Genomic DNA, 27,398 nt, shown 5'->3' on the forward strand with positions numbered 1-27,398 from the left:
TACATGTTTGATTTTTCTTTTTAAGTGCTGATGAATATGCAACATCGTTTGTGGGTTCAGATCTCTATGTCAGCCCAGAGATCTATACAAAACACAGACACAATTCAAAAAGGTAGGCTTTTTGTAAAAGATTATGTAATACATACATTGAGGCCTCGTTTCACAGACAATTTTAAATTAAACCAGGATTAGGCCTTAGTTCAATTAGGAAATTTAATAAACATGTCTAAAAAAACTACTAGTAAAAATTACTGGTGTCCAAATTACTGGTGTGTATCTTGAGACATATTTTAAGATATGCTTTCAGTTAAAACAGCTCAATAATGCAAATTAGTCTGAGACTTAAGAATTGTCTGTCAAACCGGGTGTTAAAGAACATGAAAGTTAAGTATTCAGATGAAGGTCATCCAAAACAATACAATTATGTAATGACTGACTGTTATAATAATGCGCAAAATGAAGAATAACTCTGAGTAGTCTTTAATCCAATAATTCATTTAGATTTAATCATTTTGCTGAGAAATGTTTTTGATGAAAATCATGCACCTTGAGTTGTTTCTTGAAAATGGCTAAAGATTATACAGGAGAATAGAAAGGAGAATCACAGGGAAACAAGACCAGTAAACTGAAACGACACCAAACTCAAAGAACACAGGTCTTAAATACACAGAAGATGACAATAACTAACATAATGGGGACAGGTGTAAACTAATTAACAATCAAGGAGATTAACTAGAACACAATCTAGCAGGCAAACAGGGAAAACTAAATCAATGCAAAACAGAACATAGATGTGACACTATATCACTGAAGTAACTAACTAAATTATACTGACTTTGTTTAGTGACATATGGTCATTGGGATGGTTGCTTCATGATCTCTGCATGCTGGATGTGTGGGTGAGTATATATGCATATTTAAGTTAATCCTATGGCTCAATCAATTAACTTCAAAGTGTACAAACAAAGAGAACAGTCCTAACCTATTTTAAGATCTTGGTAACTGCTATGGAGGAAAAGTTTGCCAAAAGTAAATATTATTTTACATTTGCACACACAGAAATCTTCTTTTTTCTCTCTCTGCATTTCTCCTCTTCTCTAGCTTGCTTCTTAATCTCTGGTATCATAAGTCTGGAATTGTGTCCTACAAATACTGTTGGCTTTGCTTAACAAATTGCCTTTGTTCTTCTATGGCAAGTTACTTTGAAAAAAAGTGTCTGAATTATAAATTCAGTCACATAATTAAAGGTAATAATTAAATATATTTGAAATGTTTAATAATCTAGAGGTTAATCAGACTTTTATTTTTCCTTTATCTGACAGTCAAACTTCATAGAGCGTCGCTGTCTACATGCCAATAGCTTGAGAGGAACCATAACCAAAATTTCAAATAGGTACTCGGAAGATCTAAAGGGATTAATCTGTCAAATGCTCAGCTGTGACCCTCATAGGAGACCTTCAGCTGATGAGATTCTGGAAAAACCATTCCTGAAAGAAGCAGTAGACAGAAACAGGGGAATTCCAGATGCACTGCAGCAAAGGTACTTGACTTCCATCAATAACTTTAAAGCTCCAGTATGTGACTTTGGTATTTGACCACAAGAGGGCGCAGTTTCCAACAATAACAAAGGCGAAGCTTGATGACGCTATGAAGGAGGTGACGATGGGAGATGTCGTTTTATTAATGCGTTTTCACCATCTAGCGATGTATCTAAATGGAATAAATGAATCATGATCACGGATGAGGTCATTTAATTGTTTTTGTATTACCTGCATGTCTGATTGTATTATTTTATGTCATCATAATTATTGAACTGCAAGGACCGTGAAATGTTATGCTGTATTTTTACAGGCATGTGGTGTAATTCATATCTATTAAAAGTACACACTTAAATGTTTATAAAGGTATATGGCTCATAAATGTGTGACAAGTATTCGCTGAGTTTTGTTTCAGTTTATAGTTTATAGACGTGCCCAAGAAAAAAAAGTTCACCGCGACGGAGAAGCAGAACGCACACCCTGTTTATTTTCTTTATTTTTCAAAAAGCACATTGTTTTGATTTGATTGTAAGTGGACACATACAAAAATAGAAATATCACATATTCTTTTTTTATATTTGTTTTTTCTGTATGACCATAAATGACGGAGTAATTTAAGTTTATAGTGCTACAATGTGGAGAAAATCCAGCAAAACGCGCCCGCGCGTTTGCCGACTTCAGAGGATTAAAATCATGTTTACTGTAACTATTATGTTACTGGTACAATAAAAAATAATTGATTTGCTTACCTGTCTATCAATACACTCGCGAGAGCAGAGTCTCTGTCTGTCAAGTCCAAGATTGTCGCGCAGCTCTCTCCATCTCGAAAACGCCGATTTTTATCCGGTTTTATTCCTCCGTTTGTCACACAGTCTGCGTGTATCCGAATATGGACGCTTTCGCTTTGTTGCCACTTCAATACTCGCCAAAGAGTAATCGTAATCCATAACAGCTATAACCATACAGTATGGATAACGCTATAACCACCACTTCCGCATTTGACCATGTGATATTCCGGTGTGGTGGAACATCACATCAGAGAATGAATGTAGACGGGCTCTGATCACATGGTCCACACCGGAAAAAAAGAATAGAGCGGACATTGCGTCACTAAGAGGCGACATTTCTTTTCCGGGACGGCCAGTTATTTAAAATCTGAATTTCTCTGAAATAAAAAATCTTTGGAGACATTTGAGATATTGTAAGTACACAACTGGAGGAAATATATCACACTGTGCAAGTTATTTTCGATATTTTATTACAAAATTGTTACATATTAGACCTTTAATGAGGCTTACGACATGCACTATAATGACTTTAAGACTGTAGTTAGTGAGTGGAAAACAGCAACAGATTCACTAGAGGAGATACACCGTAAATGCACTGTGGGCAGTCTGTCAGGTGCAGTGATCGGGGCAGCTGGAAGAATCACTGCATTAGTTGGTGCATGTTTGGCACCGGTCACATTTGGAGCGTCTCTGATTGTAGCAGGAGTTGGGATTGGTGTTGGAGTTGCAGGTGGTGTAACAGGTGCTGCATCCAACATTACCAATACAGTCAAACAAAAATCACTCCATGAGAGGTTTGAAAGAATTCAGCAAGACTACAAAAAAGCAAGTGAACCGATTCTTAAGTCACTCAGAAAACTGAGAAAGTTACTGAGAAAAATTACAAGGTTCAGTGATTTTGTGCGTATCTCAACTCTTGATAATGTGCAAATGTCATGGAGAATAGGCAGAACCACAGTAGCAGGCGTCACAGAGTTCGTGACTCTTGGAATGTTGGCAAGTTTCGGCAGAATCGCTGTTCAGTCTGCCGGTGTCGGGCGAGCAGTAGCCGCAGCTTCAGGAGTGTTGAGTGGAATCTTAGTCATAGCTGACATCGCCTTCATCGTGAAAGATTCCAGAGAGATTCACCGGATGAGACAGGGAAGAGTAGATGATCCAGAAAAGGTCCAATCCCCTGTACTCAAAGCCATTGCGCAGATGAGGAAAACACATACAGAGCTTTGCCAGGTCTTGAATTCACAAATCATATAAATTATATATCCGCGAATTAATTAGTTTTTGTATCACCTGAACGTTTGATCACACTATTTGGTGTCATCATAATGAATTAACTGCTAGGATTCGTGAAATGTAATGCTTTAGCCTGTTACTGATACGTGACTATTTGTCAAAAGATTTGGAGAGTTAAACTGCTCAGTTTTACACGTTTAAATATATATTTGCTAATATATATTAGCTTACCTGTCTATTAAAACACATGCGAGAGCGGAGTCTCTGTCGACAGATCAAGTCTCGCAATCAATAATCGCGAACCGTGATGACTGAATGACACAACAGCGGCGTGTGAGATATTGTATCATAGATATACAGTACATACATAGAACCTCGTTAGCGGTTTACGTATAGTGGTCCGTTGAAACGGCCACTAATGAGGAATCTATGTAATCTATGGTTTCTACAAGCGGAAACTGAGGATAGCGCAAATATTACGTAATTTATATTAATATCATAATATTATATTATACCTTTAAGTCACATCAATATAATATAAAGCTGCTTGTCTTGGAAGAAAAAAGTTACAAGCTTCTCAAAAACTTTAAAACTCTAAAAAGAATGAAAAATAATAATCAGTGTATGGAAATTAATTTAAAATAATTAATAAACTCCACTAACAGTTATAAAGTCACTGCAAACCAGAAAATATAGTAATAAATAGCTGATTTAAATAATGTTGATGCTAAATCAATTCTCTCTTGTGTAGATCACGTCCTGATGCCACACTATTGAGTCCAGGTCCTCCAGCACTTTATCGTCTGAACACAGAAAGAAAATACATTTGTGGGACAGACAGAAAGGTCAGACAGTGGACATATGGAAGAAGAGACAGAAGAAAGAAGAACAAAGTCATCCTGATGGTGGGAGAAACCGGCGCTGGGAAAACCACCATGATCAACACCATGATCAACTGCTTACTGGGAGTGAAGTTTGAGGATCAAGAGTTTTATCAAATCACAAAAGAAGAAACATATCAAGATCAGTCACAATCCCAGACGCGTGAGATCACTGTTTATGAGGCGTTTGCAAAAAAAAAAAAAACATCTCTGACCATCATTAACACTCCAGGATACGGAAACACTGAAGGATTCGAGAAAGACAGAGAGATTGCTGAGTATCTGACCAGATTATTTTCTGATAAGGATGATGGGATTCATTATATTGATGCAGTGTGTTTTGTGATGAAGGCGTCTCAGAATCGTCTCTCTGGAAAAGAGCATTACATATTTCACTCAGTTCTGTCTCTGTTTGGTAGAGATATAGAGAATAACATAGTGTTTCTACTCACACAGTCAGATGGAGGACCTCCAACATATGCTCTCAATTCCATTAACACAGCAGAAATACCCTGCAGAAGAGATGAAGACAATGAACCTGTTCACTTCTTATTCAACAACCGACAGAAAGAGAAAAGAGACAAACGGAATAATCGAGTTTTGAGATCATCATGGGAAATGGGAGACGAAAGCATGAATGAGTTCTTCACACTCCTGAAAGAAGAGAACAGAAAAAGTGTTCAGATGACATTAGATGTTCTGAAAGAGCGAAGACGACTTGAGGCCTGTGTCTCTAATCTGAAGGACCGAATAGATCTGAATGAGTCAAAAATCTGGAAGAGCGCTCTGGAGAAGATTAAGAAAGAAAAGTCCGACCTGCTCTGTGAAGCTTATATCAGCATCATGAGTCTGTCTAAGATCGCATTAAAAGCCGACAGCGCTTTCACTCTTCAACATCTGGATTTCCTGATTCCCAGACTGAAGGAGGAGGGAAAAGATGAATGGATAAATAACCTGGAGGATCTTAGGAAAGCTGGAGAAGAAAGGAAAAACAAGGGGGCTTTGCGTTATGTGATGGGTTTTTTGAGCCGTTTCACAGGTAAAAAATAATACAACAAACATGAAAATACAAGATGAAAAAGCAGAACAGATGCTATTTCATTACAGAAAATAAAGAGGGTTTGTTGAGTTTAATGATGAAATTATTGAATATATGAATATGTTGAAAATGACATGATTATAACAATTTAAGTTGGCACTGTCTTTATTTTAACTTTAGATATTATCATTTAACAGGTTTATAATTACACAGTTCTGGCATGAAACTCTGAATGGTTCAGGCTGATAGGTCTTTAACTTATTGGTAGCAATCATGTCGTCATCTGCATGGCACAGCTGATTGGTTGCCGATGCACCAGTGGCCAATGAGCTTCCTGCTCAAACAGTCAAATACTGTATACTGCAAATACTGTAATTTTCATATTGTTTAAATTCCTCTTATTTAAGTGATCATTAATTTTGATGGTGTAAATGCATATGTTTGCAATGAGTAGTGTGATGGCCATGGTTGCCAACCTTGATTACCTGGTTGAAGTTTGACTTTCTTGACGGCCTAATATATCACACACGTTTGCTAGTATTCTCTTTAAATTGTAACAGCTCAACCTAATCAGAGCCTGACATGCAAAAGAATCATCAGGAATAAACAAATATTCTCAGAAAACATTGGACACTATACAATATTTTAAAGCAGAACTTGGTAACTTTTTTAACTTAAAGGTGCATTAAAGCTAGGGTAGGTAGGATTTTTCTAAAAAAAAAAAAACATTCCAAATTTGTTTAAACTGTCTTTATATACCAATACATAATTAAAATGTAAGTACTCTGAAAAAGAGAGTATAAAAATAGAGTGACTATAGACCTTTTAATCTGCAATAAACATAGCTCATTATTTCCATTCACTCCACCCCCTCCCTTCTGAGCTCCTTCCAAAGCCACGCCCCCAAAACACATGAACGCGCGACGCCAAACGCCAGGCTCAGCTGGAAGACGCATTTATTACCTGAGACGAGTGGAGAGGACGGAGCGCAGTGACATCATGTCAGAATCACATGAGAATCACAATAAAATACCTAACTTTATCACTATGAATATAAACAAATAAGATTTCTTTTAGTACTCACTATCAAGCTAGCATATCGATACTGGTAAAGTTTGATTCGGTAACGAGCTATATTTATAGGTAACGAGCTATATTTATAAGGCAAAGCTAAAAACAGGTTGCAATGATACACGTTTTTCCATTACCATCAGTTACACTGTGATGAAGGTGAATTTCGTGTAAGATTCATAACATATACGGTGTTTTGCATGTAAGAGTTTCCATAATGAAAGCATTGTTGACTCTAATGAAGACTAACGTCCGAGTCCGGAGACAAGTACCGCATCGTTGGTTCGAGGACAGGTCCGGGGTTGAGGGCGAAGCAGAGGAGGTCGTTCAAGAGTGCGGGCAGGGTCCGAGGAAGTAGTTTTTGCCTTGTTTGCCTTCGCTGACTGCATATGCAGGTGCTTTGAGCTGAATATTTCTGGGAACGGTGACATGTGATGAGCGCACGCAGTGGGGCGCGGGCAGGAGACATGAAGGCATCTGATTGGTTCTTTACACTCGGACCGAGTGGCAGTGATTGGTCAGAGTTTTTCCTATCCTGCAGCTGCTACAGAGGTCTGATTGTTTTCATTCCTTTTTCTGAACACATAATGTATTGACTACTCTCAGGATGGAAGGACCGTTTCACCCAGTATAAAAAAAAGTGTTTCTGAACAGGAAACCTAGCTTTAAACAAGTCTCTGAGTTTTTGCAGAACTATGCCCCCTCTGGCGGCAAGCGAAACTGCAACCAGAGGTGTGCACGCTCACGGACAAAAGTTTTCTTTTTTTTATCTTACGTGGAGTTTGCGTTGGTGTTTGAAATTAACTATAAGCAGGTCTCTTACAATCCATCTTCTACGGAGAATGCCGGCGAATACACAAACCTGCCAGGCATAGCCAGGTGAGCTTCCCGTGAACGCGCAAATTCCGGCCCGAATCCCTCTTATTTATTTTACTTTACAGGATTATAGAGACAATCTCAGTGATCAGAGAAGGGCTCATTCAGCCCATCAGGCAATTGTTTAACCCCCTGAGGTCGGTGGTATCGCCGGCGATACCAGCTCGCTTTTTTTCAGTTCAGTTCAAAAGAAATTAATTTTGCTCTGTGGACTTTGATATTACAAGCAAGTTTCATACATCAATCGATTCTGTTAAATGTGTATTATTTTTGTGTATACTCACAATAAAAACAAAGTGTTGTGCTTTTTGCCAAATAAAGAAAAATAAACGTGATGCGAGTTCTGCCTTCTATCTGCCAGTGTAGTCCATTCTGAAACGCGTCCGAAAATGAACAATAACTCAGCGAATACTCAGTCAAACAGGCATTCAGACACACAGGCATGAACCTTGAATTCTCTTCTTTTTAATGAAGTAATTTATATAAAAAACAAATATTCTCATCTTGTGAAATCTGTATTAAAAGAGAGCGATTCCAGTCGACCTCATTAGAGCTAATTCAAATGTAATGTGACTCCGCCCACGGAGAGCGCGTGCTATTCAAACGCAAACGGCTGAGGTAATCCGCGCAATCCTGTGAACGCCCCCTGTATCAGCTCGAGAAAACCAAAACACAAGTTTATTCAGAACATTACTTGTTTACAACACAGCGCTGTGAGGAATAATGAGGAATACGAGCTGAGGAATACTAGTAAGTTTTTCCTTCTCGGGTTTCTGTTTATGAATGAATGAATGGCATAGATGCGCGCTGTTTACCACAGTTCTCCATTATGGACGCGAGCGCTCTAAAACTTTCACAGAGACCTCAAAACAGAAAGTACAAATTCTTTCTTTAAAACGAATTTCGTTTTGTATCAATTGTATCTTAATTTTAATCATTTTTTCATTAACAAATTTCCTGGATTTAAAGTAAATATCATGGGCTAGCAATCACAACATAAGGTGCTTGAACTGGAGATCATCATGAATCATGAGCCTACTCGCCTCACATGTCTAAAAAATGTGAAATATATTTACAGAAAGCTGTTTCTAAACAAAACCATCCAAAAAAAAAAAAACCTATAGCCTAATAAAAGTGCATTTATCCGGTGCGTTCACTAGCCTACTGCAAAGATCGCGAGTCAAAAGCCTATCGTCAACGAATGATGATTTTTTTAGCAAACCGTATTGCTATACTGAGATGGGTAAAAATCAACTGAAATATGTTGAAATAAAATGTAGGCTATTTGTATAAGCAACGTAAACTGCAAATTAACATTTATATGCCCTAATATTTCATGAAAACAACGTTACAGTCAGGCGAAATATGAAAGACAACATTTTGTTTAGTATATTTGGGTACAGTTTTTACTGTAGAATATACTGCCTCGTCAAATAAGCTTTTGTTTAGCAATTTCTATATATAAAATAGCCTAATATTTTTGTCAAAAATAAAGTCATCAACTAAGATGTTAGCTGTTCCAATGTTGGCTATATTCAAAGTAATGAATACATAGATAAAATGTTAATTTACAAAGAAAGAGTACACTTGAAATATTGTTGAAATTGTAATTATTGTTGTAATTGTAACCTTTTTAATAAAATAGCAAAACATATGTACAAGATAGATGTAAGCAAAATCTTAAATGGTCAATATAAGTCTTCTTCTAAATTTCTTTTGTCCTTGCATTGTGGCTCAGCCAGTTTCACACCTGTGTGAATGGCTCATTATGCAGAGTGGGTGGTAATTCAGGTGTAAACCACTCCTCGTTCACGCCCCCTCGCATATTGGCTTTCCAAGCAAAACCTGTTTTACATCAATTTAAATCAATGTATGGTTTTATTTGAACGATAAAGCAAGACTATTTTCACATAATTTTGAAGAAAAAACACTGGGCGAGGACATCCATTGGTCAAAAGTCTTATTGACACATATTTACTATGTGTTTTGTGGCCTTATTTCAGAAATTTTAGTTTTTAGTTTTTTCAATATCCACGCATAAACATTATTCTCTCAAAAATGAAAACATGTACATACACGTGGCTCACATATTATGGTAGCCCTGTTTGTGCTTTATAGAGTGAATTTACACCTTTGCCATTAATATGTTTATAAGCAACTGAAAAAAGCACAAATGTCAGGGCATGTCAGAACATCTCAAGGGCCCAGAAAACCGCTCAGACTCCAGAGGGTTAAGCATGTATGGGTTAGAAAACGGGTATTTTTAACATGAAAAGTTGTTTAATGCACCTTTAATAAAACTGTCTAGAAATTATTGGGGTGGATAAACAACCTGTTCTGTTGATATTGGTGACTTTCCCCAGCGTTCCCAGGGGGAAAACCAACCATGCAACTTGGGGACTACCATCCCGGCAAGATAGAAATTGGAAGTCTCGTGAGAACGAGAATGAGCGCGAAACACGAATTGCTTTATGGCAATTCGACATAAACACACGTTCTATGATAATGTGTATGATGTATTACCCACCTCGGTCGACATAGCTCCACGCGATACAGTTGGCTTGCTCCGATCAAAACAAACGCACATGAGCAGCGGTAGAGAGGAGGAGGAGGCCGCCGCAAGTGAGTTTTTTACGACCATGTTGTGATATATACGCCCCTCTAGGGGGAGCTTGTGGGGAAAACATGCGACAACAAAAGGGAAAATCAGCGAAGAAGAAGAAGTGACTAGAGTTCGCTAGAGTTGCCGAGTTCAGCTTTAAGTATTATATACACAAGGGATAATGCAGAGCAAGGCAGTTGTTATAGCGAATAACACCCCAACAGGCTGATCAGGACCCCGACGCGAAGCCTGAAGGGGTAGTATTCGCTATAACAACTGCCTTGCTCTGCATTATCCCACTTATTACATGGCTACCTACCAAATAAATCAATAATTTGACACAAAATATCGATTTAAAAACGACTGTATTGCTTCCACTAAAGAAAATAGTCTGTTGCGTCCATAGCAACGCTCTGTTTTTCATGGCAACGGTCTGTTATACTTAGAAGCGGTCTGTTATCAAGAAATAACACACCGCATTCTACATTGGAATTCAACCAAGCCATGTAATAAAGTACTTTAATGTACAATTACACCTGAATAGACTGAATATATCTCTTGTGCTCCTAAAATCTTCTGTCGACAAAGTAGTAGCAGCAGGTAAATACAGATAAAATTAAAAAACAAACATAACTTAATATCACTAAAATGAAATAGAAAGCTGCACTTACAGACGCTCAAATCCACACATAAATACACCACTGACGTCTTCACTTCCAGGTGAAGAAGCTGTCAATCAAAAACTCAGTAGCCAATGAGAACACACTGCTGCTAGCCCCGCCCCCACGAGAGAAATGTTTCAGAACGGCGAACGCAAACTCAGGGAATGTAAACGAAAACTTCAGAAGCGTAAATGAAAACTCTGGAAGTGCATTTGTAAGTTCAGATCAGCGATAGAAAGATGAGAAAACAGTTAGCAGAACATGCCGTGTATTAAAAACGAAGTAAAAAAATTGCCTGCGAATTATTCTTTTTCAGTTTCAAAGATATGTTTTTCAGTTTCAGCTGATATTTTCATAAGTTTCTTGAAAAGTTACGTTCATTATTGGCCCAAAAGTAATTCCATAAGGGTCAGGTGTAGGGTAGGTTTAGGGGTTAGTATTTGTTGTAGCCTCGGAGTTTGCGCTGAACTAGATTGGTGGGAATAATCGGGCACGCGTGTCATGTGCCTGTCTGCCTATGAGAGGAAGCCACGCCCTATTTTATTATAAAACTCCACTCTGCCCCTTTTAATTTCCATTAAAAAAATAAAAACTAGATGTACCGCATCGCAGTACAAAATATGACCGCCGCTCAGGCCTGCACTGGCTTTCCACAAAAATAAATGACGTGGAGTAATTTGGCTGTATTGCGTGTTTATGTATATACCTAAAAAAAGTAAAAGTATTTGCATGTCTGTCTGTGTGTGTGTGTGTGTGTGTGTGTGTGTGTGTGTGTGTGTGTGTGTGTGTGTGTGTGTGTGTGTGTGTCTGTGCGTGTATGTATGTGTGCGCGTGTGTGTTTGTGTGTCTGTGCATGTGGATTTGTATGTGTGTGTATGGGTGTGTGTCTGTGCGTGTGGATGTCAGTGTGTGTGCATGCTTGCATTTGTTTGTATTCCTGCATGTGTGTGTGTGTGACAGTATCATCCTAAACCAGCAACCCTTCGCTCAACAGCACCATCTACAGGCCGATGAGTGTACAGTCAAAAAATGTGCACATAAATGAATTGATTTTATACCCCCCCCCCCCCCCCATGGATGAAATTCTACAAAACTTAGCAGAGGATACCCCCAGAGGATGTCAAGTTAATCATACACATGAAATATGGTGCAGTTCTGAACATCTCCACTGAAGATAGGGGTGATTAAAGCAGAATAATATTGCATGTTCATTTTTTATGGGAGGGGCGCAAATCACAAATGAGTGATTATGGGCTAGGTTGATGTGGGCCCTTAAGAGTGGGCCCTACATACCATAAAAATTTCTTCATCCTCGGTGCCATGGTTCAGGTAGTTATTTAGGAAAAACTGCATTTTTTTGGGTTTGGGGGGGCCCAGCGCGGGGGGGGGGGGGGGGGGGGGGAGTGGCCCCCGGGGACCAAACGAAATCTTTCCTTAGAAGTCTAGTGGGGCTACATGCCCACCAAATTTCATGTTCCTCGGTGCTTCGGTGTCCCTGGTATCGTTGACGAAAAATTTACGGGGGCCCCAGCGCGCAGAGTGGCCCCCGGGGACCAAACGAAAATTTTCCGTAAAAGTCTAGTAGACTAACATACCATAAAAATTTATTCATCCTCGGTGCCACGGTTCAGGTAGTTATTTAGGAAAAACTGAATTTTTTTGGGTTGGTGGGGGCCCAGTGCGGGGGGGGGGAGGGGAGTGGCCCCCGGGGACCAAACGAAATTTTTCCGTAGAAGTCTAGTGGGGCTACATGCCCACCAAATTTCATGTTCCCCGGTGCTTCGGTGTCCCTGGTATCGTTGACGAAAAATTCAGTAAGGGACTGTTCGTTATTTATTTAAGGGGCCACCGGAGGAGTTTTGAGATCTGTTGTCAAAAAAGACATGACCCTCCCTTCGCCAGCAATAAATTTTTCTATGACCCTCCAAAATGATTGTGAAAAAAGGCATGACCCTCCCCGATAATTTATTGATTAGCCTACTTCTGCAAAGATGTTCAGATAGCCATTGTTTTTTTGTTTTTTTACACCATAAACTCTTGCTTTCTCATCTTACTAGGGCTGTAACGATAGACCAAACCCACGATTCGGTTCGTATCAAGATTTTTGATTTTAGATTTGAAAAAAATCATGTTTTCGGTGCTGATGCGGTGTGACTCTTCAACATGTGGGTGGCGCTGCCAACAAAGCATCTAAAAGCTGTCACAAAATAACCGGCAAAAGTAATGATTATTAGCCTAATATGTCAGATATAGCAGATATAGCAAGGAGACATTTTAATTGTTTATTAATAAACAAGTGTTTTCTGTGTCGACTGCAAAGATGAAGTTGACAATGAAGTTGACAATGCGTCGCGATCTTCTCAGAACGCGCCAGAGAGAAATGCACATTTCAAAAGCAGAAAGCAGTCTGTTTTCCTTCGTTTTGAATTGTTCTGTTTAAAAGTAGACATTTCAAGCTTTCTATATATTTCTCAGGTCTGTAAGGCAAGTAGCATAGCATACCTTACGCTGAGTTTCGGTTCATTTATGAGACAAGAGTCCAGTTCACTCGCCCGCGCCTCCGTGTCATGATCACCTAGACAGTTCTACTATATTTACTTCTTAGGCTATTTATTAAATACAGATGAAACATTGATTAAAATTAAGATACAATTAATAAAGAATCGAAATTCACTTTAAAGAAAGGCTTTGTGCTTTCTGTTTGAGGTCTCTGGGATATTTTTAAAGTCGCTTTCAGACGCAGAGCAGTCATGTCTGTAATGGAGAACTGTCACGCCCGTAACATTGTTTTTATTTTATTTTTTCACATAAATGCGAACACGAAAAATAAAATAAAAATAGCCTAATATTTGATGTTCTGTGGAGGCCGATCTTTATTCATCCGGTGTGTATATATCTTGGTTTGCACAGTGTAATTTATAGAATTACTAACAAATATTTTGCCACCTAAAAGTTAAAGATTTTTTGTCACGTCACATGTGTATTTCCCTCATATTAAATATAAAACGCATTTGTAGACTGATATTTTTCTAATGTCTTGACTCCTTTGAGACGTTTCAACATATTGGTATTAAATGCATTTTCTGAGAATTTATATTTCAAGTTTTGACTGCAAATGTCACGTCCATAACACTGGAATCGCCCAATTTTAACGAATTTATCCTCAACTAGTTTTTGTGGTGTAGGTCTATGTATTTAATGTTAACTTAAATAATACTAATAGTAATTTAAAGATGTGGTAGCCCTACATCTTACACATCGTGGAAACAAAATAAGAATAGAAACTAAAATAATGTATCGCGCTAGCGCACATTCTATCAGCAGTTCTGGTGCCTCAGTCCCAATACTGTAAAACTCGACGTACGTTCACATCACATGTTAATTCAGTGGTAAAGGTACACTCACAGGACACTGTGCACTTATTCGCATTCACAAAAGTTCATTATTAGCTTGTGCTTTAAAGCTTTGCCGGGTAAACATTTCTTTGGCATTCTGTTCTGACATGATGCACTTTTTCTAAGCACGAACTGAAGTGCGCGAACAGCGGCAAACGTGATTTTTGTTGGGTCAAACCCATCTGATATCGAAGGGGGGCTGATAACGCGAGATCAACATGCCATGGAGCTAAATGGAACAAAATAGCACCAAACAAGCCACTTTGAAATGTTGCTATTTTCATGAATATAAAAGTTGGGTGACCCTCCCCTTAGACTTAAAAAAAAGTTGGATGACCCTCCCCTCAACAAAGAATAAAAAGACATGACCCTCCCCTATTTTCCTCCGGTGGCCCCTTCCATAAATACCGAACGGTCCCTAAGGTGACAAAAAAAAAAAAAAAAAAAAAACTTTGACAATCCCTATATGACCGCTTTCGCTAGCGGCGGTCATAATAAATGATTGAACATACAGTAAGTATTTCGAAAACAATAACACCAACTCCTGGTAGTGTGTGTGCAACAAAGCATTTTTGTGTTTAGTGGACTTAATGACATTCCCTAAAACATTTCCTCCTTTTTATGTGGATATGATTTTATTGTGTATTCATTTATTTTAAAGTAGAGAGCGATTGTTCTGTCAGAAATAATTATATGTCATGTGGAGAAGACCTTAGAAAACATGCAGAATCTCAACAAACACATGATTTGAGGCGTCATTCATCTCTGGAGCACAAAACAATTTACAGACTGAAGATTAATACTGAGGTTACCAGTTTGTTTAAGTCATATTTCCTTTATTTTGAAGCACTCATATAAAAATGTAGTATATCTTACAGATTCATCTGCTACTATGTCGAACAAATACCAAGAGAAGAGAAGCACAGAGTCTGACCAGACCAAAGAGCAACATGCACATCTCAACAGGTAAGAGTCATAATACATGTAACAAAACAGTTTTCATTCTTAACAAATTCATTTCATACATTTGAAAAAAGATTGGTACAAACTTAAAAATATAGAGTAAAGTATATTGAAGCGGTGCGGCTTCAATAATCATCCAGACTCTTGACTGTTCATTAAGTCACATCAATATAATGTAATGCTGCTTCTCTTGGGAGAAAGAAAAAAGAAAAATTACAAGCTTCTCAAAAACGTCAAAAACTCAAAAAAAAAAAAGAGAGAATAAATAATAATAGTTGTGTATGAAAAAAAAAAAAAAAACATTATACTGATAAATAGCTGAAAAAAATATGTTGATGCTAAATCAATTCTCTCTTGTGTAGATCACGTCCTGATACCACACTATTGAATCCAGGTCCTCCAGCGCTTTATCGTCTGAACACTGTAATAAAATATCTTGATGGGACTGATAAAAAGGTCAGACAGTGGACATATGGAAGAAGAGACAGAAACAAGCAGAACAAAGTCATACTGATGGTGGGAGAAACCGGCTCTGGGAAAACCACCATGATCAACACCATGATCAACTACTTACTGGGAGTGAAGTTTGAGGATCAAGAGTTTTATCAAATCACAGAAGAAGAAACATATCAAGATCAGTCACAATCCCAGACACGCGAGATCACTGTTTATGAGGCGTTTGTTGAAGAAAACCCAACATCTCTGACCATCATTAACACTCCAGGATACGGAGACACTGAAGGATTCGAGAAAGACAGAGAGTATCTGACCAGATTATTTTCAGATAAGGATGATGGGATTCATTATATTGATGCAGTGTGTTTTGTGATGAAGGCGTCTGAGAATCGTCTCTCTGGAAGAGAGCTTTACATATTTCACTCAGTTCTGTCTCTGTTTGGTAGAGATATAGAGAATAACATAGTGTTTCTACTCACACAGTCAGATGGAGGACCTCCAACATATGCTCTAAATGCCATTAAGAAAGCAGAAATACCCTGCAGAAGAGATGAAGACAATGAACCTGTTCACTTCTTATTCAACAACCGACAGAAACAGAAAAGAGACAAACGGTACAAGCATCTTGACAGATCAGTCTGGGAAATGGGAGACGAAAGCATGAATGAGTTCTTCAAACTCCTGGAAGAAAAGAACAGAAAAAGTGTTCAGATGACATTAGATGTTCTGATAGAGCGAAGACGACTTGAGGCCTGTGTCTCTAATCTGAAGGACCGAATAGATGAGAATGAGTCAAAAATCTGGAAGAGCGCTCTGGAGAAGATTAAGAAAGAAAAGTCCGACCTGCTCTGTGAAGCTTATATCAGCATCATGAGTCTGTCTAAGATCGCATTAAAAGCCGACAGCGCTTTCACTCTTCAACATCTGGATTTCCTGATTGACAGACTGAAGGAAGAGGGAAAAGATGAATGGATAAATAACCTGGAGGATCTTAGGAAAGCTGGAGAAGAAAGGAAAAACAAGGGGGCTTTGCGTTATGTGTGGGGTTTAATGGATCGTTTCACAGGTAAAAAATAATACAATAAATATGAAAATACAAGATGAAAAAGCAGAACAGATGCTGTTTCATTACAGAAAATAAAGGGGGTTTGTTGAGTTTAATGATGAAATTATTGAATATATGAATATATTGAAAATGACAAATGATTATAACAATTTAAGTTGGCACTGTTATTTTGTGTCTTTATTTTAACTTTAGATATTATCACGTACCAGGTTTATAATCATATAATGCCGACTTTCACCACATTATCACTAATGTCCTATAAATATTGTATTTTATAAATACGTTCTTTTATTCAGGTATATCACTTCTTCTCTAGTTCTCATGTATTACTCCAGCGTACTCTTGTATCTCTGTCTTACAGTAATGTGTTTTGTTTCACTTATATGATAAATTGCATGTGATGATTATCATTTAAAAGTATGATGTAGTTCTCTGTGCTCTTTCTCTCTAATGTCCTGATCTAAATCTGCTTTGTGTATCGTAATGAACAACTATTCAAATAAATCTGAGATGAATTGACCTTTTTTGACTTGTGCTTTACTGGTTAATCTGGTTAGAGTCTGTTCTGGTGATCAATCCACAGTTTCAGCAGTTCTCTAACTGTGTGCATATAAAAACTGGCTTGAGGCAATTCATCATCTTTTTTTTTTAATGTCCCTTTATTAATTTTGGTTTAATCTGTCTAAATTATTCACTTCAAAAACTGAATCAGAGATTGCATTAACATTGTGTTATAAGTTTATGTTTTTATCATTATAATTATAATTTAGAATATATAGAGAATGTAATTATTGTATTGGCAACATATTATATTCATACTGTAAATGTAAATTGTCAGTAACTTTATTTTGTTGGTCCCTTTTGAACATTCTCTGAAAATAAGTAACTTTGCAACTACATGACAACTTATTCTACTAACCCAAACCTTAGTCTAATAAATACTCTACTAATACTCTACCAATACTGTAATGAGAGCTAGTAGACGTGTAAGTGTAATTACTTAGTCAACAGATTGTGTTAAAAAGACCATCAAAAGTAAAAAACAAATTTTACTCAACAATACCTAAATTTAACAGTTTTCTTCCTGACCTCAACTACTTAATTAGGACATTACAATTTATAAACAATAAAAAGTGTCACAATTTTGTAATTGAAAAATCAATAAATCAATGAAAAACATGAATGCATTAAAAAACAATGCTCCTCTTGAAAAAAGACTAATTCATTAAAAACTTAAGTATTTTTGTAGTGTAAAATAAATAAAGAGGTTCACTACTCAATGTTGTCACACTGCGTTACAATAAGCCCCTATTGGAACTATGCAATTATATTCTATAATTTTATGAATTATATTGAGAAACCATGAGGAAAAGGTGAATAAAGACTGAGAGTCAATGTCCAGAAATGATTAATTGTGAGTACTTTTGTCATGTCCATTCTTTCGGGGTAAGTCAAGAAAAAAGTATACACTGTATTACTATAAAGTATACACATAATTGTACTAGACGTGGGAAATTTCAGCAGCGGTTGTTAATTTGATGTTGTAGTGGTGCCCTCATGTGGTTTGTTTGGGGACTGCACGCAGTTGTAATGTGTAGCCTACTGCACGTTGTGGGTGGGTATATTTGCTCCGTCTCAGTTCAGTATGTTAATTTGATTATGCAAAATAAGTAGAGTTTTCGAGTATTTTGTGTTTGTGATTTGGTTTGGCTAATATTTTGACCATTGAATTAGAGAATTAACATATATTTTGTTAGTTATATGGCCTTTTGTGAACTCTTGTTGTGCCACACTCTCGTTAGCAAGGCCACAAGGTTAATTTTATTTCACATTTTATTTAGGTCAGTTTTGCCTGCAGCGAAATGCCACTAAAAATGGTGCTTTATTTAATTCGATGTCTTTTTTTATATGTTGTGATGCTAATATAAATTCTGTTAAAGCAGCATTATGCTGCTTTGCCGATTTCTTCGCTGTTTTCTCGCTTTTTGCTCGTGGGTTTCTCTATAGAGCTCCCCCTACAGATTCGGAATAGAAATTTGACAAAACTGTCGTCAAAACTCGTCGGCGACTCTCCCCCCTCCCATATCCTCTCTCCTGTCATGTGCATTTGTTTTCAAAGAAGCCGGCGAACGCACGGAGCCATGTCCACTGAGGTATGTATGATAGACAGAAGGCTAGCATATGTTTAAATAGTGTATGTGTGCAGTGCCGTAAAGCAATTCATTTCATCGCAAGACCTGGGGCCTGATGTATAAACGTTGCGTACGCACAAAATGGGCATAGAAATATGCGTAGCCTACGCATTTTTCCACGCACATATCGGGATTTATAAAAAATAAACTAGGCGTAGATAAGTGCGCACCGTGCTCTTGACCGTGCGTACGCACTCTTTTAGAAGAGTATGTGTTTTGGCGACACCAACTGGCCCAAATAGCAATAACTATTTAAAATGAAAAACTTCTAAATTATCCTATTACATCACCCAATAAATCAAATTGCATCAACCTGAATTATCATTATGATATGATAATGATGGAGTTTGATGGATTCATTGATTTTAATAAAATTTGGACTCTATTTCATTATAGTTCTGCACTGGTGTCTTGCAGAAGATCACTTTTAGACAGAAAATCTAAAGAAATTCAAGATAATACAAATATAATTTCGCTCACCAACCTGTCACTTGAAGCAAATATCCATCCCTTCTTAAATGTCCGCGCCAGCGAGCGCGTTGGGCCGTTTAGTGAAACTGATGCAAATAACAGTTTAAATAAATAAAATACTTCTGATATAAACTATGTTTTAAATGATATAAACATTTAGATTAAATATGCCATTCAAATCAATGGAGAACACTTAAACATTAAATCATTACTGAGAAGTTACAACATTTCTTATATTCAAATTCAATCAATAGAAATATTTGTTGTGGACGCGATGTTTTTGAACACTTTTCCTCTGGCATGCTGTGTTTAAATGTTTTAACCACAGAGATAATTGCTTATCATGATAATATCAGATTGTCTGAGAAAATAGTTTCGTGCAAATAATGCCCAAGGCCTATCTGTTTCCATTAAAAATATAAATCAATTAAAAATACTATTTGGCCAGTGGAAAAGATTAAATGTATTTTACACTATTTGATTTATGTATTCAAAAACAAGGCAAGGATAGGCAAATACATGATTTTCATTAATGTAATGTGTCTTGTACCGTTAAACGTTATCACGTGGATGAATAATCATATGCAAATGATATGCAGATGAGGATATGCATAGTAAAACTAGGCATTGTAAGCTCCATATATGGTTATTTCAGGGAGGAGACGCATGTACGCACAATCTTCCGCTGACTGGGATTTATAAAGTGAATTCTGCGCAGGTTCTGGCGTACGGACGGTTTTATAAATCTGAAAACTTTTGTGCGTACGCAAATTCTGCCTTATGTGCGTACGCACACTTTAAGGATGAAATCTACGCAAAGTTTTATACATGAGGCCCCAGATATCAATATGCGTTCTTGTCTGTACTTGTGTTCTTGTGGACTTGTGAAACGTCATCAGTTGCTGCCCTAGTACTGTGCCAATTCAAAGTTCACATCTAGCCAAGTCCAGTTCGAATCCCCGGATGTGTTCTTGATCCGCCCCTTTTACAGAGGATGCATCGAGAGGTGACTTGTGCGGACTTGACAAGCCAGGTATCCCAGAATGCATCTCACACCACCAACCAGCAAGCGTCAATAGCAGATGAGAAACCCTGCGTAATTTAAAAATACTGCTGTAATTGTGTCACGAAATGTAGTTTTAAGAGTATTTCAGGCGAGAATGTAGTTGTTTAAAGCTCAAATCTTTGGTTTATTTATAAAGATAGCGCCTATTTGAAAATTTGATCTGACGTTTTCGGAGTTGTGAGAACCAGGCAATCGGACGCTCGGCGCTCGTACCCCGCCGAGAACAGCCTTTTCTCGGCTAGTGCTGCTGACTTGCCGTTGGCTCGGATGTCTCTAGTCTAGTGGTATAACCTTTTACAGTCTATGGGTATAACATGAGATTTAAATCGTCTTGTGTATATCCAACAGGCGATTTATTTATTTTATTTGTCTCATTAATGTATTATTTGTTCCCTGGCAAAACGTTTTAGCTGAGGGCAAAGTGAAGTTTCATAGCTTTATTTAACGTTAGTCTGTTTAACTTTTAACGTTGTAGCCTAGAGAGCTGACTTATGTTTGACTGAATCGTTGGCTTTATTATTGTATAGCTTCTTATACCTTTTAGGCTACTTATACTTTTAGAATGGCTGTTATTGATCATCAAAACTGACATTTAGCAAAAAAGGTTATGTCATTTTTTTTATATATGTGACAGTGTGTGTTTGTGTGTGGATGGAATCACACGGAGAGCAGGTGGATGGTTACTCAAGATCTTTACTGAGCCTGGAACAGACAGACTTAGTGATCGTATAGTGGAATTAATCTCAAAATAAAACATACATTAAAGAAATAAAATGTACATCACTTTCTCTGTTCTCATTTCTCATAAATTCACATAAATGCAGAGAACTAAATTTAAGCAACCATCATTTTGTATATTTTTGTATAAAATGGAATACAGAAAGAAAAGAACAGCCACCTAAAATGGCGCAGTTACACAGTTCAGCACGTGCGAGCACGTGAGAGCACATAGCACATGTGATAATGCTAACACTCAGTTCGACTAATATATTCTTACACAGAACATGAAAAATCCGAATATAAAACATACCTGGGACAAACAGGACCAAAAGCTGGTTAAAGGACAGTGCATCACGCATCAATGTTGCTCATAGATCTTAAATGAAATCATAGATTCGGAGTTCACAAGCAGGTTAAAACACACACACACACACTCTCATCACATTTCATCATCGCAAATAACATATTTGACTCGACTGACAGAACTAGGGACTGACAGGCACATGAAGTAAACTTGTGTGTAGTTTAAAAGTCTAACCTTACACTTGAAAACAATCTAAACTCAGTTTTTATGACGCAGCGCTTATTGATGCGACTTACCAGCAGCGAGAGATGTGAAACTCTGCTGGTGGTGGCGTAGCTCCGCCCTTAATATCACGCGAGCAAATGCAAGGGACGCAACAGCCAATGTCGAGTTTTCCCAATTAATGCATGAATTTAACAGCATTATTTAAACTCCGTTACATACACCCCCCTTAAATTCTGCTAAATTGGGCTAGAACCGGAATATGTAACAAACTAAATATACAGTAAAGATAGCAGAGAAAAAAATGAAAATAGAAATAGGTGCGAGTAAAAGAGCTTTACAATACAGTATGTCAGAATTGATCTCTTCCCCAGGAAGTATGAAAGAATGGAATGGTACCAGGTTCCACACTTAACACAGACTATAGGAGGTGCAGTCTACACACTCCTAGTGGTTACAAATGTATCTCTGCTCTTCAAATATCTTTTGATGCAAACAACAAACTTCTCAGACTCTTTCTCAGAAAAAAACTCACTTCAAAAGTCATACTCTTAACATCAGTCGACTCTTAGATATGAATCATCATTTAGACTCAGTCATTCTAAACAAAAATGTTCCTTAACAACTCCACTACAAAGTTAGTTCCTTGAAAAATAACTTGTGCATCACTGTGCGAATCACTTTCCACAATTTTCTGACTATCAATTTCACAAATAAGTCTGTTAGGGGGCTTAACTGATCTCCCTAATCGTGTAGTGATGTGGCCTGTATATGTACTTGTGGGCTGTTTGCAAATGACAGGGGCAAGTCTGTTATCAGGTTCTTGCAAACAACTGGGGTACTCATTTGGCTTGGTTGCAGGTAAACTCTTTACACTCTCAGCAGGTTCAGGAACATGCTCAGGTTCTGCACTGTACTGATCATTGCCAGAGCACTCAGGAGTCATCTCATCAGGAATGTCTGAAACTCCACAAGTGGCATCTTGCATTTCGTCACCGTCATGTGTTCCACCCATCTGCATTAACCATTCTGATGTTTTTGAAACAGGATCAGGATCATCCATCAGAGCGGAATCGAGAGCACTGCCACGGGTAGCACCAGTGGAATCTGATCGAACGGATTCTTCCTCACCATCATCCCAGAATAAAAAATTAACTGGAAGCAACAGATTTCTGTGCACCACTTTTTCTTTGCCAGTCTGAACATCCGTAATCCTGTACACATTAATCTCTGGTCTCACTGATTGAACCTCATACAAAACAGAGTCCCACTTGTCCGCAACTTTCCTCTTGCCTTTCTCTCCACGGTTAGCCAGCAAAACTCTATCTCCCACTGCTAAGGGTGAACCTCTGACCTTCCGATTGTAAAGAATGGCATGGCGGTTCTGCTCTTTTAGACTGTGTTTCCGGGCAATTTCTGCAGCTGTGCTCAGATCTCTTCTCAGTGCAGTGACAATCTCATGGTGGCTGACCACCCTCTCATCGCAAAGGACATGCTGAAACATGATGTCGATCGGCAGCCTCGGAATACGCCCAAACATAAGATAAAAAGGAGCGAACCCGGTTGTTTCATGCACAGTACAATTGTAACTGAAGGTTAACATTCTTAGAAGCTGTGGCCACCTCGCCTTGGATTTCACTGGGAGAGCTCTTATCATATTGCCCAATGTCCTATTGAAACGTTCTGCCAGACCGTTACCCATAGGGTGGTATGGTGTGGTGTGTGATTTTTGAACACCAGCCATCTCAAGCAAGTTCTTAATGATTTTGCTTTCAAAATTTGCACCCTGGTCCGAATGTATTCTCTTTGGAAATCCATAAATGCAGAAGAGGTCATTCAAAAGGCGATGGGCAACTTGCTTAGCCGACTGGTTGTGACAGGGAAAGGCGTGTGCCATCTTAGAAAAGTGATCCGTCACTACTAGGACATCGACGACCTTCCCTGAAGTCTGTTCAGCACTCCAAAAGTCAATACATACTAATTCCATAGGCTCAGAGGTGCGAATATGTTCAAGGGGCGCACGAGCATTTGGCTCTGGTGTTTTTCCGACAACACACCTCTGGCAGTTTTTCACATAAAGCTTGATGTCTTTACTCATTCCTGGCCAAAAGAACCTTTCAGCTGCAAGGGAGAGAGTTCTTGCACCACCTTGATGTCCAGCTGAGTCATGAACACCACGGAGAACATCATGCTTCAGGGAATCTGGTACAACGTATTGAAAGAGTTTCTTATTCATCAGTCGATCTTTCTTCACTCTGTACAGCACACGATTACGAATCTTTAGCTTTTTCCAGTGCTTCAAAAGGTTTGTCACAGAGCTAGACTCCTTCGCTTTCTCACTCTTTGAAGGACGTTTATGTCTCAGAACATAGTTGATGACTCTACCGACTATGTTGTCCTGCTCTTGGAGATTTGCAAGTCTGGAAAACGGGATTGCAACAGATGGATCTTCATCAGGGAGCTGGAGTGACGTTGGACTTGTCACGGGCAATGGACTAACTCCACCATCGCAGTGAGCACCCAGAAAAGCAGAAACTTCAGCAGCATCAATAGATCCAGGACATGAGTCATTTACATCATCCTGCAACTCGTTCTCGGTTTCGTCGTCACTGGTAGCCTGCACATTCTGACAGTTGTTAGTGACACGGAAGGCATCTTGCACGGTTCCAGTAACAACACCATTTACCTCATCCAAGAGAGAAATGTATGGTTCTTTCAACAGACGATGGCTGACACAAGACTTGACAAAGGGCTCTCTGCTCAAGGCATCTGCAACAACGTTCTTCGTGCCTGGCACATACTTCAGGTCAAAGTCGTAAGCAGCGAGCTTCGCCACCCATCGCTGTTCACACGCATCCAATCTGGGTTTGGTTAGAATATAGGTCAAGGGGTTATTATCAGACCATGCAGTGAAATGTCTCCCTTTTAGCCAGTGGCTAAACTTGTCAGAAACGGCCCACTTTAAAGCCAGAAATTCGAGTCTATGTGCTGGGTAGTTCATCTGAGACTTGGAGAGCGTTTTGCTGGCAAAAGCGACTGGACGTGCAATTTTCTCCCCAGGGGGCACTTGAGATAACACAGCTCCTATGCCATCAAATGAAGCATCAACAGAGAGAATAAAGGGATGACTGAAATCTGGGTGTGCTAAAGTAACACTAAGCAGTAAGTCTTGCTTTAAAGTTTCAAAAGCAGTACGACATTCACTAGTCCAATCCTCTGGTGAAAGCTTCACGACACTGAGTGGCTTCCTCATCCGACCACACTTCCTCTGAGCTCTTTTCTGTGACTGACCTGATAGGAGACTAAAAAGAGGTTTCGCCTTAGCAGAGCAGTCTATAATGAAATGCTGATAATACAAAATCATACCCAGGAAAGACCTGATCTTCTTTTGAGAAGGAGTTATACTATCTGCTTCCATGAGGTCAGCAATCTGGATGTCACTGATCACCTTCACCTTTTCTGGGTCGGTCTGGACACCATTCCCAGTGACAATGTGTCCCAAGAACCTGACAGATCTCCTGAGGAACATACACTTCTTTGGCGCTAGCTTTAAGTTGTGCTTAGACAGGCGTGAGAAAACAAGTTCCAGTCGGTCAAGAGCTACTTGCTCACTTGGAGCAAAAACCATCAGATCGTCCAAGTAGCAGAGAAGGCTTGTGAAATTTTCATCCCCGAAAATGGACATCATCATCCTCATAAAGGTTGCTGGACTGTTGGTCAAACCCTGAGGTAGACGATTGTACTCGTGGAGGCCGAAAGGAGAGGAAAAGGCAGTGTACTTCTTATGCTCTTCAAACAAGGGGACATTATAAAAGCCAGAAGTCAAGTCCATAGTTGAAAAGAAAACGTTACCTCCCAAAGCTGCGAGTGCATCCGCTTGATGTGGGAGTGGGTGAGCGTCCTTCACTGTCTTCGCATTCAGCCATCTAAAATCTGTACAAATACGAAGGTCACCATTCTTTTTCCACACTAAAACTAGCGGCGATGCATATTCACTCTGAGACTTCCTTATAATGCCTTTTACTTCCATCTCACTCAAGGCAGTGCGCAGCTTATCATAGTGGCTGGGGGCTACACGTCGGTAAGGGAGTCGAAACGGCTTCTCGTCCACCAAGTGGATTTTGTGGACAAAGTCAGTGGCTTCTCCACAATCCATTTTTCCACGTGAAAAGGTTGACTCATACTTTTCAATGAGGTTCAGAAGTCTATCCTTCCACTCCTCTGACACTTCACAAACATCCAGATTCAAATCCTGCAGTTCTAATTTATCCAGCACGTTTCTCCTTTCATCACTGGTCCGTACATGATTTACAGGACTTGCAGCACACTGAACGTTACTCTTCAGGGACTCGGGTGTAGACAACTCTTCCACAGCAATACAAGTAAAAACATCCACAATCTTTGTGTTTTTCTTAAGAATGATTACTTTGTCTGTAGGGTTCATTATTTTGAACGGCACCCATCTACTGCCCCACATAGGTGTGATGACTCTCCCTATGATCACGTTCCTTGGACGGCACTTACAGAGGGTTGGCTCAACAATGACTGTGCTCCCCACAGAAACAGCTGTTGACTCAGGAAGCTGAGCCCAAGCGAGATGTTCATGGTGCGGTTCTAGAGTTATTTTCTCCTTCAACTTAGCAGTGCCCACTCTATCAGGTATGTCTTCACCCTTCCATCGTTCCACATTTGAAAGTAGAGACAGGAATTGGTGACATTCAACATCTTCAGAGTTAACCGGGCTGGACACGAGTCTCCAGTATCCGTCGGTCTCTTTCATTTTTTGAATCAGCCACTTGATAGCATTGCTGCCCAGGATCAAATCGTCGGTTTGCCCTGGAACCACTAAAACTGGAACAACCATCTTGCAGGCATAAACTGAGAGCTCAAGCTCATACATCACTTTCGGTGTAACACGCTGTCCACCACAACCAATTATGACAACATCACTGGCAGGGAAATTTCGTAAATCAGGCTTGTACTGTAACAAGAGACGTTCAGCAGCTTCACTCATCGTGCATGCCATGGAGCCACTGTCAACCATAGCTCTCAGCTGAAGGTCGCCCCATACTGTTGCCGGTGTGTAAAACAGACTATCAATTCGCTGTACTCAGTGCGTGTTCTGAAAAATTAAAGTTTTCCCTGCAGGCTCAACAGAACTAGAAAGACTATAAACGGAGGTTGGATCATTCATACAACACTGGTTTGGAGGAATAAACTCACGATCTACACGGTCCTCCTTTAAGTGCAGATCTTCTAGTTTCCCAGCCCTTGAAAAGACGGAGACTTCACTCTCTCAGGACAGACAAAGCGGGAATGGTCAGGAGAGTGACACTGGAAGCACAACTTTTTCTCAAGACAATGCGTGAGGCCAGAATGATCAGGGCTCGAACAGACAGTGCATGGCAAGTCATTGAGGCCTTTTACTCGAGGCAGGCTTCCTTTGGGCTTCACACGTGAACTTGGCTCTTTCCTGGCAGACTCTTTTAACAGGACTTTTTCCAACAAGCTCATGACTCGCTCCAATGCAGACACTTCCAGGGACCTAGACTGCTGGGCATCAGGAGAAGCTGAAAGTGCTGCAGACGACAGTTCCACCTCAGTTCTGTTCACAGGAATTTTAGTGGGTGCTGCCTTCCTTACTGCTGGTACAAGACTGGAATCAGAGGGATATTCGTTCAAAATATCTTGAACTTCTCGCACAGACCATGCGGCAATTGTTTTAGATCGAAAGGTGATGGCAAGCTCTTTACACGGACAGTGTCTGATGAACATGCGCGTTACCTCTGTTCCTGGACAATCCAGTACTTTACCCTGTTCTTTCAAGCGCTCAGCAGCGACGTCAACTGCACGGTT

The 27,398-nt window shown here is 39.1% G+C and overlaps 2 protein-coding genes across 5 annotated transcripts in view; both read left to right on the top strand.

Moving 5' to 3' along the window:
- LOC308686993 (uncharacterized protein) overlaps positions 1-17,091 on the top strand; it is a 39,550-nt gene extending 22,459 nt beyond the window's left edge. For all 4 annotated transcript variants that reach the window (XM_081359151.1, XM_081359152.1, XM_081359153.1 and 1 more), the window contains 6 exons: positions 26-112; positions 845-899; positions 1,323-1,540; positions 4,308-5,476; positions 14,961-15,048; positions 15,408-17,091. In XM_081359151.1, coding sequence (XP_081215277.1) covers positions 26-112; positions 845-899; positions 1,323-1,540; positions 4,308-5,476; positions 14,961-15,048; positions 15,408-16,578 — 2,788 coding nt within the window. In that variant the 3' untranslated portion in view covers positions 16,579-17,091. The remainder of the gene's footprint in view (positions 1-25; positions 113-844; positions 900-1,322; positions 1,541-4,307; positions 5,477-14,960; positions 15,049-15,407) is intronic.
- Positions 2,840-3,577, top strand: LOC308685882 (uncharacterized protein; the record flags this gene model as incomplete). The annotated part of the gene is made up of 1 exon (XM_081357992.1): positions 2,840-3,577. The coding sequence occupies one exon, from the start codon at positions 2,840-2,842 to the stop codon at positions 3,575-3,577; it is 738 nt and encodes a 245-aa protein (XP_081214118.1).
- Positions 17,092-27,398: the final 10,307 nt, after the last annotated feature.

The sequence above is a fragment of the Scardinius erythrophthalmus genome (assembly GCF_964197995.2).
Source record: "Scardinius erythrophthalmus genome assembly, chromosome: 2".
NCBI lineage: Eukaryota > Metazoa > Chordata > Actinopteri > Cypriniformes > Leuciscidae > Scardinius > Scardinius erythrophthalmus.